The 15,531-nt window shown below is 49.4% G+C and overlaps 6 protein-coding genes and 1 non-coding gene across 7 annotated transcripts; 4 read left to right on the top strand and 3 right to left on the bottom strand.

The window, feature by feature from the left end:
• Positions 1 to 2,424: 2,424 nt before the first annotated feature.
• On the top strand, positions 2,425 to 3,285 carry SCP_1304120 (hypothetical protein; the record flags this gene model as incomplete). Its single annotated transcript, XM_027763706.1, has 1 exon — positions 2,425 to 3,285. The coding sequence occupies one exon, from the start codon at positions 2,425 to 2,427 to the stop codon at positions 3,283 to 3,285; it is 861 nt and encodes a 286-aa protein (XP_027619507.1).
• Positions 3,286 to 3,869: 584 nt separating this feature from the next.
• Positions 3,870 to 5,051, top strand: SCP_1304110 (Retrovirus-related Pol polyprotein from transposon 17.6; the record flags this gene model as incomplete). The annotated part of the gene is made up of 1 exon (XM_027763705.1): positions 3,870 to 5,051. One exon carries the CDS (start codon positions 3,870 to 3,872, stop codon positions 5,049 to 5,051), a length of 1,182 nt encoding a protein of 393 aa, XP_027619506.1.
• Positions 5,052 to 5,757: 706 nt separating this feature from the next.
• Positions 5,758 to 9,422, top strand: SCP_1304100 (Transposon Ty3-I Gag-Pol polyprotein; the record flags this gene model as incomplete). Its single annotated transcript, XM_027763704.1, has 5 exons — positions 5,758 to 5,881; positions 5,938 to 6,119; positions 8,293 to 8,429; positions 8,477 to 9,109; positions 9,176 to 9,422. 5 exons carry the CDS (start codon positions 5,758 to 5,760, stop codon positions 9,420 to 9,422), a joined length of 1,323 nt encoding a protein of 440 aa, XP_027619505.1.
• Positions 9,423 to 11,065: 1,643 nt separating this feature from the next.
• SCP_t1304090 lies at positions 11,066 to 11,166 on the bottom strand. The gene is made up of 2 exons: positions 11,131 to 11,166; positions 11,066 to 11,101 (listed from the first exon to the last, which is right to left on the bottom strand). It is a non-coding gene; the product is annotated as a tRNA-Trp (tRNA).
• A 555-nt stretch (positions 11,167 to 11,721) lies between these two features.
• On the bottom strand, positions 11,722 to 12,217 carry SCP_1304080 (hypothetical protein; the record flags this gene model as incomplete). Its single annotated transcript, XM_027763703.1, has 3 exons — positions 11,722 to 11,861; positions 11,915 to 11,981; positions 12,053 to 12,217. The coding sequence occupies 3 exons, from the start codon at positions 12,215 to 12,217 to the stop codon at positions 11,722 to 11,724; spliced, it is 372 nt and encodes a 123-aa protein (XP_027619504.1).
• A 264-nt stretch (positions 12,218 to 12,481) lies between these two features.
• On the top strand, positions 12,482 to 13,914 carry SCP_1304070 (Arv1-domain-containing protein; the record flags this gene model as incomplete). Its single annotated transcript, XM_027763702.1, has 8 exons — positions 12,482 to 12,568; positions 12,627 to 12,848; positions 12,903 to 12,957; positions 13,013 to 13,033; positions 13,087 to 13,200; positions 13,260 to 13,392; positions 13,447 to 13,697; positions 13,757 to 13,914. 8 exons carry the CDS (start codon positions 12,482 to 12,484, stop codon positions 13,912 to 13,914), a joined length of 1,041 nt encoding a protein of 346 aa, XP_027619503.1.
• Positions 13,915 to 14,047: 133 nt separating this feature from the next.
• Positions 14,048 to 15,359, bottom strand: SCP_1304060 (Putative enoyl reductase; the record flags this gene model as incomplete). Its single annotated transcript, XM_027763701.1, has 7 exons — positions 14,048 to 14,178; positions 14,272 to 14,446; positions 14,502 to 14,643; positions 14,704 to 14,811; positions 14,862 to 14,947; positions 15,001 to 15,159; positions 15,222 to 15,359. 7 exons carry the CDS (start codon positions 15,357 to 15,359, stop codon positions 14,048 to 14,050), a joined length of 939 nt encoding a protein of 312 aa, XP_027619502.1.
• Between the last annotated feature and the right edge of the window lie 172 nt (positions 15,360 to 15,531).

Below are 15,531 nucleotides of genomic sequence, written 5' to 3'. Positions count from 1 at the left end.
GATAGGTTTTGAGGGAATGGAATCAACAACCACTTTCATCTCTCAGCTACTACACCGCTTGACCAAGTCCTGAACTGTTTGAAAGTAGAATTGGATGCAAACCTAACATGTAGAGAAAAACAGCATAGCCTCATAGGTCAATTGCATGCCACATCATGTCAACTGATGTGATAATACACATGCAATGTGTGACATGCATGTTGTGTATATGGTCGAGACTTGCCCATTCCTCCTCAGCCTCTACAAGTATACCTGCAATGTCTCTGCATACAAGCAAATGACCTTCCTGTGATAGCACAGACAAAAGGGACTGATGATAGAAGTAAGCAAAGGCCTTAAAGGGGCAAAAAGAAGTGAGGAATTAGACCCGACCTAGATTGAACGGATGACCTTGTGGAATTTCCTGTTATGTGGCTTACATAATCTTACATGCAGGGGAAGGCAAACAGTTCGGTGTGCAAGCTGGGGCATGGACCATTTTACTAGGATTTTAGGGTGATAACGTAAATTCTGTCGATTAAACAAACTTATATAAATATGAACGATATCGGAACATTGGTTGGCTCGAGGGTGTCTCAGCTGAAGTGGCCATTCTCATTGCACGTGAGCTAGGCATCCAGGATGCAGACATCCTGATTCAGAGTGATAACAAGGGCGTCATCAGCACCTTTGAGAAAGGCCGCTCTAACAATACAGAAATGAATCTCTGCATCTGTCGCTCCGAAAAAGTCTTCCGTATCACCAGCCTTTCAGCATCATTCATATATGTCAACATTAAAGACAATCTCACTGACCCCATATCACGTGGAATTCATCTCGCAGACTCTCTTCATTTACCTCTCTCCATCTCACTCCCTCCTTCCATTACTCCCTTTTTCTCTCCTCGATGACTCTTTCCTCATAGCTTACCTGCTGCACGATGTTGACATCAAGGCAGAGGCAACAGCATTATTCTCACAGATCCATGGTAATGTCCAGCATGCCACCACTCTTCCACCACCAGGTGGATGTGTTCATGTTCCATGTCACCCGGCTCCTCAGAATCACATTACTCCCTCTGCACATCACCCCATAGTTCTTGCCAGTGATCATCTCCTTTTCTGGACCATGCCCCACTCACACTCCTTTCAACAATCTCTTGATCGACTGCTCCCATCCACTGCTGTGCTCAAGCTCTTCCAGGTGATGCTCCAATCACTCAACAAATCAACTTGCAGCAATTATGGAGTGGGCCTCCTATGCTTCACTCAATATTGCGACCAACATCATGTCCTCAAGCCTTAATGCATACCTGCCTCTGAATCTCTCCTTGCAGCATCCATTGTCAGCACAATCTCAGACCACACCCTCTCCAATTGGCTCATGAGCCTTCACTTTTGGCACACCATCAACGGTGCAGTATGGCACAGACATGACATGCTGTGTCACATTCGATGCAGTGTTACAAAACTGGTTCCACCTGATGTAAAATGGGCCAAATGCTCTCCAATCACCATTGAAGCAATGATGATCCTCAAAGAGGGCCTTGACCTCTCAAATGCTTTCAATGCAGCTGTCTGGGCTATTGTCAGCATTGCTTTCTGGTGCTGCTGTTGGTAGGTTCCTCTTCTTTTATACTCTCATCCTCTCCTCCTCTCTCCTCTCTCTCACTCCTCTCCACAATGGCCAAACTCATACTCACCTCCCTTGCTCAGTCTAGGGAAACTGGTTATCTTGAGCATCAACCTCTTTGATCCACTGAAGCATATCTCGTGCTCTGTGCTCCCCATTGCATTCAGCCATCTGGTCAATGGCACCGAGTTCACCACCTTTCACATCTCATGAACTAAGACGACATTGCAGGAGAGTGCCGATATCTTGATTATGGTGTGCATTCATACCACATGCCCCCTTGCAACATTTCACCACCACCTCTCTTGCAACATCGACATTCCCACCTCTGCTCCCCTCTTCACATTCGAGACTGTGGCTGGTGGCTGGTCTCCTATGACCAAGCCCTGATTCATGTAGCACTGCAACACTGTCTGGGTCTCCGCTGGCTTTCTGGACATGCCAGGTGTAACTATACCCGATTACCACATGTGATTCGTGTAGTGTACTGTTTGTCCCACCTTCCTATTCTGTACACTACCCTTCATGTTGAGTTCCCTTCGTTGCCGTTTCTTACTTCTTACCATCACAGCAACGAAGGTACATCTCTCGTTAACACTCATATGTACTTACTTCTTACCATCACAGCAATGAAGACATCGTTTGTGCCTGTTCTGTTCTAGTCTGATCTGAGTGAAGCTGGTCGACGCGCTTACACTTTTTTTTGAACATCTCACATATGTTCCCTCCCTCCCAAGAAACCAACTGACTGAACCTTCCTCAGCCAAACTGTCTCCCCCCCGTAACCCCTCGCCTGCACAGGAACCCCATGGAATGCGCTCACGCTCCCGCCTGTCGCACGCTCCCCCTCGCACACCCGAAGATGCTCCCCCATGTGTAATTGAAACCATATTTCCTCACTGCCTGTCCCCCCTCACCCCTCTATCCAAACTCACGGAGTCTATCCCTAACCAGCTGGCTAACGCGCTTGCTGACAATCACACCACTCTGTCATCCCCAATGTCTGCCTCTTTGGGCCCAAAGCCCAAACCATCCCCTCACTCTACCTCACCCCCATTGCCAGCCCATGCTTCCCGCACACACTTGCCAACCAGCTCATCATCCGGCTCCTCCTCCAATGCATACGACCCTGCATACAGCCACTTCCCAACCACAATGGACTGCACTTGCCCCACAATTGCGACAGTTCTCCACCCATCTCTCAAGCAAGCCCCAATTCTCACCCCCAGTAAGCTCACTCCAGCGATCCTCCTCAAATGGGAGGCCGGCTGTCTTCAGTATTTCAAGAAGAAGAACATCGCCAATACCGACCATGTCACCAAAGTGACCGGTAGCTTGCAAGATGAACTGATCCAAGACTGGTACCTCAGCAATGCAGATGAGATCGAGGCAATGAGATGGCCCAATTTTCTCGCGACCATGCACTCCCGTTGGCTTGAGAAGAACTGGGAGGATAAGATGCTCACTGAACTCATCCGCATGCGCCAACGCGACGATGACTGCTTCGAACACTGGGTCGTCAACCTCCAGAAGCAGAATGCCCTTCTCCGCAGAAGTTCCCTCCACATGGAAGATGACAGTCTTCACACACAGATCACTGCCAATGCATGCAAAGAGGTTTGCATCACATGCAACAAGCTCGCTCTCAAGAACATCTGCAACTTTAAAGAGTGAAAGGACGCCATTATCGCCTTCGACAATGACCGTCTTACTGACCACGCTCGCTGCATGAAGGAGATTGAACATTCCCTTGGCGCAAAGAAACCCTCTTCACTGCCATTGTCCTCGAGCAGTGGACAATACCATGCCAAGCCTCCCACCTCTGCCTCCTCCTTGTCTGTCGGACCTACTGCTGGCCTACCCCCGCTCACTGATGTCTAATGCGCCCTTCTTCGCGAACATCAAGGTTACTTCAAATGCCGCCATTTCTACGTCAAATGCAAGATGCACAACTGCAAGAAAGGTCCTCCACCTGCCGAGGGTTATCACCCCCTCACCACCACAAATGCCAGTGCCACTTCCGCACACCGCCACACGTTGACCAAGAAAACGGTCGCCTCTATCGCTGACTCCGATGACATCAACCCAACCATCAATGTCATCGCTGTGTGCACGCGAGCTCACCCTTGGCAAGCACCAGTGGCATCTTAAGCTCGGGTAGTGACTATGATAAGTGCGTGCTCGCTGATCTAACTGTCCCACATGTCATCTGGACCAGATTTGTACTCTCCTCGCACGTTCCCCCTAGCCCTGTCACGATGCTAATTGACTGTGGTTCACCTTCAGTTCTTATTAGAGATGACCTTGCCTCCACACTACACCTCCACCATTTCAAATTGCGCAAGCTGTTCCCTCTTGGAGATGCGTGGGGTGCAGGCGAACAAGTATCGCATGAATGGGTTAAATTACGTGTCTCTTCAGCTGATTCCTCCTGGACCTCTATCACTTGTCAAGCAATCATTGTGCCCTCATTATGTGTACCTGTACTTCTCGGTAACCTGTTCCTTAAATTCAATCACCTCATAATCGACCTCGAACATCCCTCCATCATTGATAAGCGCACCAACTTCGACTTGTTACACCCACCCTCCATCTCTCCCCCATCCGTTCTTCTTCCACCCCGTGAACGTCGCAATGCCACAGCCGAAGATTCCGAACTAATCGCCCATCATCAGCTCGCCCTACACCGTGACATTATGTGTGACCTTCTCCTCAATACTCCACCTGTTCCCCCAATCACATCCTCCTCCATCTCTGTTATTGCCTCCATCTGTGAATGTGTTGAAGATCTTGCGTTCCTCGCCACATTAACACATGAGAATGCGGATATGAAATCCCGCTTTGCAGACCTTTTTCCTCTCGACATTCCGAATCTCGAGGAATTACCAACCAATGTCTACCACCATTTCCGTTTGAAAGATCCAAACCTCATTATCACTCGATGCCAATATGATTGCCCAAAGAAATATCGTGAAGCATGGAAAATGCTTCTACAGCAACATTTGGACGCAGGCCGTATGCGGCCCTCATCCTCCCCGTATGCTTCCCCTTCTTTCCTCATTCCAAAGGCCGATCCCACGGCTTTGCCATGTTGGGTCAATGATTATCGCGTGCTGAATGCTAACATCATTCCTGATGTTTACCCTTTACCGAGCATACAGGAAATTTTGTCCGATTGTGGCAAAGGTACAATTTGGGGTAAACTCAATATGACTAATTCCTTTTTCCAGACCCACATACACCCAGACGATATCCCTTACACTGCAGTTACCACTCCTTTCAGTTTGTGTGAATGGACAGTGATGCCTCAAGGGTGCCGCAACGCCCCAGTGAGCCATCAAAGTCGCATATTCAAAGCACTGCGTCCCTACATCGGCTCCATTTGTCATGTATACCTCGATGACATTATTATCTGGTCATCCTTGCTGGACGAACATTGATGAAATGTCGAGACCATTCTTACTGCCCTGCACGAGAACCATCTTTATTGCTCTCCTAAGAAAACTGACCTTTTTTGTATCGATTTACACTTCCTCGGACACCGGATCTCACACGCCGACCGGATCTCACACGCCGACCGGATCTCACATGCCGACCGGATCTCACACGCCGACCGGATCTCACACGCCGACCGGATCTCACACGCCGACCGGATCTCACACGCCGACCGGATCTCACACGCCGACCGGATCTCACACGCCGACCGGATCTCACACGCCGACCGGATCTCACACGCCGACCGGATCTCACACGCCGACCGGATCTCACACGCCGACCGGATCTCACACGCCGACCGGATCTCACACGCCGGCATCGAGGCAGATGACTCCAAAGTGGAGAAGATTCTTAACTGGCCAATTCCTTCTTCCGCTTCTGACGTTTGATCCTTCCTCAGCCTTGTAAAATACATCTCTAGTTTTCTCCCCTCACTCGCCTCACTATCCCACATCCTTAACCCGTTGACTACGAAAGATGCAGACCGTGACTTCCTCTGGACACCTGAACACCAGTCCACATTTGAGTCCATCAAACAGCTCATCATCAGCTGAGAGTGCCTAACGATCATCGACCACCAGAACATGGGCGACAATCACATTTTTGTGACCACTGATGCTAGCAATTGATGCACCGACGCTGTCCTTTCTTATGGCCCCTCTCCGAAATCTGCCCAACCTGTTGCCTTCGAATCAGCCCAGCTCAGTGGTGCGGAGCTCAACTACCCCATCCATGAAAAGGAGCTTCTCGCTATTGTACGCGCCCTCAAGAAATGGTGTGTCGACCTTCTCGGGGTCCCCTTTACTGTTTATACTGACCATCATACATTAGAGAATTTCGGCCACCAGAAGAACCTCTCGCATCACCAGGCATGCTGGCAAGAGTTCCTTGGCCAATACGACTTCTCGATCATCTACCTACGGGGTGAAGACAACACTGCTGCTAATGCACTCTCTCGTCTTCCACCGCCCAACTTGTCTATCAACCTCTCTGCCCACCCTGCCATCGCACTTGTACGCTGTGCAATGCACTCTCTGTGATCACTCCGTGCTCCCCCGATGGCATCCTTATCACACTGTCTGTTACAAAGCTCCTCTCCGAGGAACGCACGGACGACTTCCACCCCTACCTTTACCAATCACGTGACAATGACATTACAGTACCTAGACTGACCATGTGACAATGATGTCACTGATCATATGACCATGATGTCATCATGGTCATCGCCCTTATCTATCTGGCACGGATCTACCTAATCATCTGACGATGTGCGTCTTGTGCGCAAGGCTTGGATCCTCTTCCTATCACACATGCGACAAAGGCATGTTTGCCTCACCTTTGCCTTACCCTTACGATATAGATACCGAACCTCATGAGCATGGCCCTAGACCCTGATACATGCGCTAGACGCACGACGACCTCGCTGCTGCCTTGTCTTTGCAGCACGACCTTATCCCCATATGAACAGATTGTCTCTCATGCAGAGTCATGACTGACTCAGCATTCTCACGACCGTGGGACAGGTACACGAACCCTGTGCCCTTATATTGATACTGATGGACCAATTGTAGTTCTAGTATTACAGGTAGACAGACGCCTGTACTTGTATATAAGACTGACAGGACAAGCTGGAGTCCCCATCTTGTCCTGGTTACACATCAACCAGTTTTACCATCTACATCTGTGCGACGAATCGACCTTGGTCCACAGACAGCGGCCAAGCATTCATAAGACAGCTCCACTGGGCTGACCTCTGGTCATCACTATGACTGGAGGTCGGACCCCTCACGATTGACTTGAGCCCTTGCGAAGGTCTAGTCACTGACGACGATGAACTGGTGTCGTGCGTTACTTGGGGCAGGAACAATCACTTATTGGCTATTAAATACTAAACAACTAAATAAAACCAGTTGTAGAGAGGAGTGTGCTGATGAATTGGTGCTCCAAATTATACTGGATGTAGCGGTAGTTATCGTTCCTCAGCCAGAGGCTCAGTTGAGTTCGTTCAAAAATAACTATATTACAACTAATATTCTACCTTACAGTGTACTTGCTTGTGCTAGTTTTCTTATACTAGCTTCAATTGCTTGTTCAGATTGTAGTCAAATCTATTCTTCAAGAGGTTGTTAGTAAAACCTGATAGTATTTCTCTTACCTTGTCTGAATATTAAATCTTGCTCTAGTTTCCTTGTCACTAGAGGATTGCTCAAGTTACTTCACACAAAAGTATACAGTCAAATTCTAGGCTTTGCCTGAATCTATTACTATGTAACTAAGTCTTAGTAAGACTATTACAAGCTTGACTATGCTGCAGTGTAAGCTGAAGTGGAGTTTTGGGGTGTGTGATCAGTCTGAGTGTTTTATGGGGTGTCTGTCTGACTTGGTTCCTCTGGGTGAGAGGTGAAAACTCCAGCTTATATACTGCTGCTACATTGATCACTAAGCATGATTATACGTATTACTAATCAAATCTTGTGTATTACTAAGCTAACATTCAATATTACTAAGCTAAATCTGAATATTACTAAGCCAAAAGCTCAGAATCTTCCGGAATGTTACAGAATCTTCTGGCAGTATGGTGACTAAGCAATATCTGAGTTACTAAGCAAAAGTGCATAAGAACTCTAAGTACTATAAATATGGCTGTCCTTCTGCTAGTAAATTCATGCTGTCAGTGCTCTGACTTGTGCATAATTTCTGTAGGCATCATCGCTGTAGTAACTAAGGTTGTTACTGTCACTGAGTGTACATCTGTTGTCATGGAAATATGATCTTGAGGTAAGTACATTCATATACTCGAGTCAAGCTGAAATTGCACAGAAAGTGCCTGTCCATGTATCAATCACTTTTGGTGCATGACACTGGATGTACGGTGGCATGACTGGCCCCCGTGACACTGTCATGTCACCGTCTCGCACCTCTGTGTGGCCTCTGACCCACATTGGCTCTCGCAAATCCATGACGGATACGTCACTGATAAATGGTGTACCTGTCTAATCCTCGATTTATCCAGTTCCACCTCACCGGACAACGCTTACCGCCTCCTTCGCGATGGATCCCTCAATGACCGACACTCTGCTAGTATCACCGTTCGCCATAGTTTGCTGTATGTCAGCGAGCGCCTCATTATTCCACGTGTGCCTGAACTCCGTGAAGGCCTTTTCTGTCTGACTCATGACTCCTTAGGTCATTTCAGATTCGACAAATCTTACGCCAACCTTTGCTCCGCTTATTACTGGCCCCACATGCGGAAAGAACTTGAAGAGCTCTACGTCCCCGCCTGCGAAGATTGCGAGCACAACAAGTCGTCAACACACAAGCCTGTTGGTCCTCTCCATTCCCTTCCCATCCCCGACCAACGTGGCGACAGCATCGCTATCGACTTCATTGGACCCCTGCCCGAAGATGAGGGTTTTAACTGCATCGTCACTATGACCGACCGCCTAGGCTCTGATGTTCGAATTGTCCCCACTCATACCGACATTTTCGCTGAAGACTTCACTGCCCTTTTCTTCGAACGTTGGTACTGTGAGAATGGCCTCCCCCTCGATATCATTTTCGATCATGACCACCTTTTTATCTCACAATTTTGGCAAGCCTTACACAAGCTGTCCGGCATCAAGCTCAAGATGTCCACGTCCTACCATCCCGAAACCGATGGCTCTAGTGAACATTCCAACAAGACCGTTATCCAAATGCTTCGCTACCATGTCGCTTATAACCAGATGGGATGGGTACATGCCTTACCTCTCATCCGCTTCCAGATTGTTAACTCTGAGAACGCCTCAACTGGTTTTACTCCTTTCCAACTCAATCATGGACGCGCCATGCGAGTAATCCCCCCTATCCTTGCCTCTGACATTGCTGAGTCCACCGTCGCCCACGGTCTCGACACCACACGTGCTGCAGAACTGCTCAACTGCATGGAACTCGATGCCCTCGAAGTGCAAGACAATCTCTTCCTCGCGAAATCTAACCAAGCACTCTCCGTGAACGCTTATCGGTCTGACGAAATTGTCTATGCTGTAGGCGATCATGTCTGACTCTCCACATTTCACCGTCGCTGCAGCTACATGCAACGTGGCGACAATCATGTCGCTAAATTCATGGTTCGATACAATGGCCCTTACACTGTCACACGCACCTTTCCTGCCGCTTCTAACTATGTCCTTGAATTACCCCCCCACATGGACCAACTGCCTTCCTATCATGCCTCCCTACTGCATCCCTACTGCCCTAATGATGCCTCCCTCTTCCCCTCTCGTGAACATCCTCGACCTGGTCCCATTGTCATGCCCGACGGTGAAGAGGAATGACTTGTCGACAAAATTCTTGACCGATGTCGCTGTGGATGCGGTTTCCGCTACCTCATACACTGGTCTGGTTATGGTTCAGATGCTGACACTTGGCTCCCAGGTTCCAAAGTTGCTGACCTCGAAGCCCTCGATGTATTTTTATAGGAACATGGCCTACATAACTAAGAAGTCAAATCGTCTGCCAATGTCTCGGACGTTCAACATGCTCTGCTCAAAGTCCCCTCCCTTCCCGAACGTCACTCTCAGCCTCGCTCTCGCCACTCGCTCTCCCCTCTTGCTTTCCTCTCCCTCGCCCCATACTCATTTCTTCAGGACCCGTAGGAGTGTAACTGTACCTGATTACCACACGTGATTAGTGTAGTGTACTGTTTGTCCCACCTTCCTATTCTGTACACTACCCTTCATGTTGAGTTCCCTTTGTTGCTGTTCCTTACTTCTTACCATCACAGCAACGAAGGTACATCTCTCGTTAACACTCATACGTACTTACTTCTTACCATCACGGCAACAAAGACATTGTTTGTGCCTGTTCTGTTCTAGTCTGATCTGAGTGAAGCCGGTCGACGCCCGGCTTACACCAGGCCATGCCTTCCACATTGGGGGTGTCATGGAATTACTCCTGCAGGGTGTTAACTCGGACGTGGTCATGATGCAAGACTGTTGGAAGTCGCAGGTGTTCCTGGAGTACTAGTGTCGAATTGAGTCTATCCTCCCTCTTTTTATTTCCAATGCATCACATTCCTCTCGTGCATTGCATATAAGCTCTGCCATAGACACTTTTTCTCGACATCACCATCTCGCTCTGTGTGCTCCTACCTAATTCCCACTCCCCTCATCTTCATGCACACTTATCTTTCTATCGTAGAATATTCCTAACCATGTAGCTGACTCTCTTTACCATTCTCATGCTCCTCTCCACGGAGTTATTACTCCCTCACTTGCTCCATTGTGTGAGTTGAGTCTCTGGTCACTCGATGTAGTGCACCGCACTCTGTCATAGGTATGATCTCATCTCCCCAGCTGACCTGCCATGGTCTGGCCATGAGATCCACTTGCCAGGCTCTGAAGGTTCTGCAAGCTGATCTTGTCAGCATTCCCCATTTGGAAATTTGTGCCTCCAAGTTTTGCTCCTTTATAAAGTCCCGCAGAACCTTCCCTCCGCATGTCAAAATTTGTATGCAACATTGCATGGCACATACTTATTTCAACTTTCTCTCCCTCGGACAATTTTATTTACTCTAGAATAAAATTGTTCTTCTCATAGCCCTTCCACAGTCAGTGTGTTACATACAAAGCTGAATGCTCCACTGGTGTCTGCGAGCTTGCAAGTACGATGCCAGTTAAGCATCAGTTTTGTAAGTGCGACATCTACCAGAAGGTGAGCAACATGTGTTTCATCATTTGGGTCCATGTGCACTCCCCTAAGTAAGTCCCTGAAGGCATGTCATTGTGCACGAAAAGTAATATTCTGGTGAAAAAACTCATTATAATGCCCGATTAGCATGTAATTACTTCGGAGTAAGCACTTTATAACTTCGCATTTTCATTGCAAGGCCTTGTTTGTTTGCAGGTAGTATCCCTTTAGGCTCTGGTCAAGGTTCTGGGACCCACTCACATCATTTTATTAAAAAGAAGTGAGAGGTTGAACCCGACCCGGATTGAACGGATGACCTTGTGGAATTTCCCGTTACATGTATTACGTAATCGTCTGGAATCACACGCGCTACCGCTGCGCCACGGGTCCTCGAAGCGGTAAGGAGAAGAATCATATAGAAAGTGCAGCATTTTATGCAGAATTGAGTCCGGAACGTCCCCAGGAGGTGGAATAGTCATTTACGCGCTTTTTTGCGAGAAGAGCATGTAAATCAGTCTGGAATGTACCGTGGAGTTTAACTTGATGATGGGGAGATCCATTGGTGTGCTGAGAAACTTATTTGAGGAGAGAGAAGGGAGAAGGGAGAGATGTTGCAGCGGTTGAGGAAGCCATGCGATCGGGAAGGGAGTGCAGAGGCTGACACATACCACCGACTACCGCAGTACCATCTGTCAGTTTCTCCGTTTGTTCCACTAGAATACACTCCATCAAAGGCGCAGCATCAAGCTCGTTTGATTTACCATAATGGCCTTGAGGAGCTTAGGATACAAGGGAAAATCCTAGTCGATCATATACCTGGTGCGAATTCAACAATGATGCAACGTGTTTATCCTTCGTAAGAAACGGCCAACATCACGGCGATGAAAGTGGTATATTTCTCGTGCGATATCGCAGGGGTATGTAAAGACTAGAAGCGGTAATTAATCAGCCCGTAGCGTTTCCGTTCCTCCGCTGCGGCGCGGATGGCGACTGAGGAAGACCGGGCGAGCTCGGCATGGTATCGCCATGGATGATGTCGTGGATCGCCGCCTCTAGAGCATCAACCCTGCTAGACATCTGCATCACTGGATGACAGTTAGTGGGCAGAACCTCGAGACGTATGAAGAAGGGTACATACTGCGGTCCAATATCTGGCTCGACATGTCGTCAAACTTGGTATCCAACTCTTCAAGGAGAGTCTCCACCTGATGGCGCAGCATATTTTGATGCAGTGAATCAGTATCCAAACATGCCGTTGGTTATTAAATAAACGCACGAATGCAGTCAGCTCGTGAGGGCTGGAAATGTCCGATGGGTTCGGGGGGGCCTTCGCGACAGGAGTGGGTGCGGCGGTCGAACTGGCCCCCGCGCTGGTTCCTGGTCTTGAAGGAGTGGCTGGGTTCACCTTCAGAGGTAGCGCGGGGGACGGGGACGACGGCATAATTCGGATAAATAGCGGTGCGGCAAGTCGAACCACTGGGGCTGTAGCTTAGAGATCTTACGTCACTGACAATCACGAGGTGGACTTGAATAGCTGCAGCGACAACAGTTCAGATAAATGTTGTAGGCACAGTGAACTTACTCGCAGGAGATGGTGGTGGATTGAAAGGTGTCAAGAATTTCGGATCGTGAGATCAATCGGCAGTCACGGCGCACGTGCTTAGTACTGGACTTCCACAACGTTGACCCTTCCCGACCTCCTGACATGCCCATCTGCACGAGCTGCACACACCCCACGCCTTACTTATACACTGTCTATCAATCCGCCTACAACCTGCGGTTAGAGCAATGCGCAAGTCGCTCTCAAGCTGCCATGTTCCCTCGAAGAATGACCCTTCATGCCGTGGCAGACTGCTTGCCACGCATTTGCAGACCCATACGTCGAACATGACACCCTGACACTGTTACTTGACTTGATTCTGCTGAAGAGGGACGTGTACCGGCATTTGTTGTTCAATCGCGGTTTGGGAGCACGGAAGGTAGGACAAGGCGGGCGCGCGGACGCCGGTGCTGAGACGAAGGAGGGGTATGAAGAGGAGCTGCGACACATTAATGATTGGGGGAGAGAGAAGGTACGCGTGTGCCTTGTAGCATCCTTAATAAACCTTCTGTTCACGTGTCGGTAGACGAGGCGGTGGTTGATCGTAAAGCTCGGCCTCGCGTTGATTTCGGTCGACGCATGTCAGTATTTCTTGCTCTTCGGATGTCGGAGTATTCGTTACTGACTATATCCCAGTCATCAGGTGGACTCACTTGAGTGCGCACTGCTTTGGATTCGTGAGTCTCCGATGATCTTAAGCTTCAATGCAGGTGCCAGTAACCCGTTCGTTGGACGAGGTCCTGACGGCTCTGAGGTCGACCTTGCGAACTGGAACCGAACCGCCGTCGAAGGCTTCCTCCGAATATTCGTCGGCTGCCTCGTTGGTATGTACATCTTCATGAATTTCGTACTGCATAGTACATTCATCACTGATCTTTCGCAGAAACTGTCGCATTTCACGTCGGCATCGTTATCGGATGCTTCACAGTCCTCAATTCCCTACACTGGGCACGCACTCTCAAGCTCCTGCGATTTCGTACCGACCCCCAAATGTCCGGTATCCGGCAGGAGTTCAGGTATGCCAACCGTCTTACGAATTGCCCGACGTTCTCCGACCTGACGACCGCCAGATACTCGCACGTGCCACTCACTCTGCTCTATTCCTCTTTGACGAAGCTGTTGCTGTTGTTCTTGCTCTCCATATGGCGCCCAACGGCACCATCGCCAGCCAATCACGCGCAAGCGCTGCATCCCAACGCGAAGACGTTCACACATCCCGTCGTGGTGCGCGCACTCGAGATACTCGACGAGGACAAGCTCGACCGTGAATGGGTCGTGCGCAATGTGCTCGGCGGCATGTCTGCCGGGTTCGGGCTGCGCGGTACGTTACGTCTGTACCCCTTGGCTGTATAATCGCTGATATTGTTTTCCCACGGGCAGTTGTGCTCGATTGCCCGCCGGTTTTCACAACTCTGATCATATTGGGTGGCTGGGTCGTAAAGACTGCCATGGCGAATCTGGTCAAAGAATGGGTCGGGGCGGGACTAGGCGGTGACGAGACGGCTGGGGAGATGTGGTTAGCATACAGCATACCATAACTCCCCTGGAAGATCAGTCTCTGGCGTGCGGTCATCACTATAAAACATTGCAAGAAGAGCAAGAGTAACGCAAGTAAGACGTTTTGCAAGGACTATTAGATGTTCGAATGGTGACGAAGCAGATGCAGACGCGTCACAGGATGAATGGGAAGATGGCTTTCCTATTGGGGGGATATTGCTTGCCGAACTCTTTCTTGTATGCCCTGTGCTTTTTGAGAGCCCACTTCGCCATGGTATACCCAGACACGAAGACGAAGAGCCACGCTGCATAGACAGGTCAGTGTCATATCGCACGACGGGCTCGCGAGATCCAAACGGGGATGCAGAGAAAGGATAAAAAATAATCATAGTACTCACCTGCATAACTGCCGGTCATGCCGGCAATGACGGACCATGCCAACGTCTCGAAGAAGTAATTTGGGCATGACACCAAGGCGAACCCGTACCCATACGGGATCGCGCGCACCTTCGACCCGGGTGGCCTAAGGTTGCGGAGCGTGATGTGAGTATGCAGGTTGGAGAGCTCGGCAAACTGATGTAAACATCAGTGAAAGCGCATATAGCCTTACAAGCCGATGCAAACTCACGAGCCAGAGCGCAGTGCCAATCCAGAGATAGTTAGGATTATTGCGAATGCTCCCGAGGATGTGTGGGGATGCGGCGGAGTAAGTGGGGCTGTAGAGACTGTACGCCAGGAGCGCGCCGCTCAATATCCAGTAATGTGCCGAGCTTCACACACCAACACGCCTTCAGTCAAAAAAGCGGTGTATATGCGAATGAACGACTAACTTCCGGATGATGTTGGAGGCCGGCATGGTCCCATGGGAGAACCGGTGAACAAAGAACGTCTCGAGTTCACGCTTGAAAAAGTGCAAGAGCACGAAGGCGTACACATATCTGGCCTTCCAATAAGCCACGTAAATATAAAATAAGTACGTTCTACGCACTTTTGTAGTATACTATGCGTGACAGGTCCACCATAGAAGATGTTCGGGAAGTGGTAGATCAAGGGGTGGATAATGAGGGGTCCAAGCTGTGAATCAACGTCAGCGATGCAACCACTTTAAGTTCTACAACATTACAGACATATTCCACCATAAATACAGTCCGCCATGAGGCTTGAGGACCCAAGTCCTTCACCGTCACCTTGTCGCCGTCCACAATCCCCGCAGTCATGAGGGTGAGCTCATCGGCGAGTGCCTTGTTGTCATCTTTCAAGGCCAGCTTTTGACGCGCCGGGTAAAACTGAAAACGATGCCGCACGCTCAACAGACCTGTTGTCCTACACGAACGTCGCCGAGACGTACCTTAGGGTACTTAGCCGCGATAGCAGCCTTCACGTCGGCAATCGTAGCCTCCTCCACGCCTTTGTCTAGCGTGATGATGATGGGCAATCCCCGGGCGAGGGGAACGCGGCCTACTGCAGATATGGTTAGTGCTACCATTGTGCACGGTGGTCGTGGCCAACTTCCGTCCCAGGGCGCCAATATGTCTCGTCAGTCACATGTCTCGCGTAAACGCGTAAACGTCTTTTGGATTGTTTGTTTCATTACGCTCCAACCGCACAACTGAGTTGGCTGAGAAGGAAGGTGGAGAAAAATAGATCACGATTTGTTG

Source organism: Sparassis crispa (genome assembly GCF_003851025.1).
Source record: "Sparassis crispa DNA, contig_000012F, whole genome shotgun sequence".
Lineage (NCBI taxonomy): Eukaryota > Fungi > Basidiomycota > Agaricomycetes > Polyporales > Sparassidaceae > Sparassis > Sparassis crispa.
The sequence above is the reverse complement of the archived record's forward strand: the minus strand, read 5'-3'. Positions and strand labels throughout refer to the sequence as shown.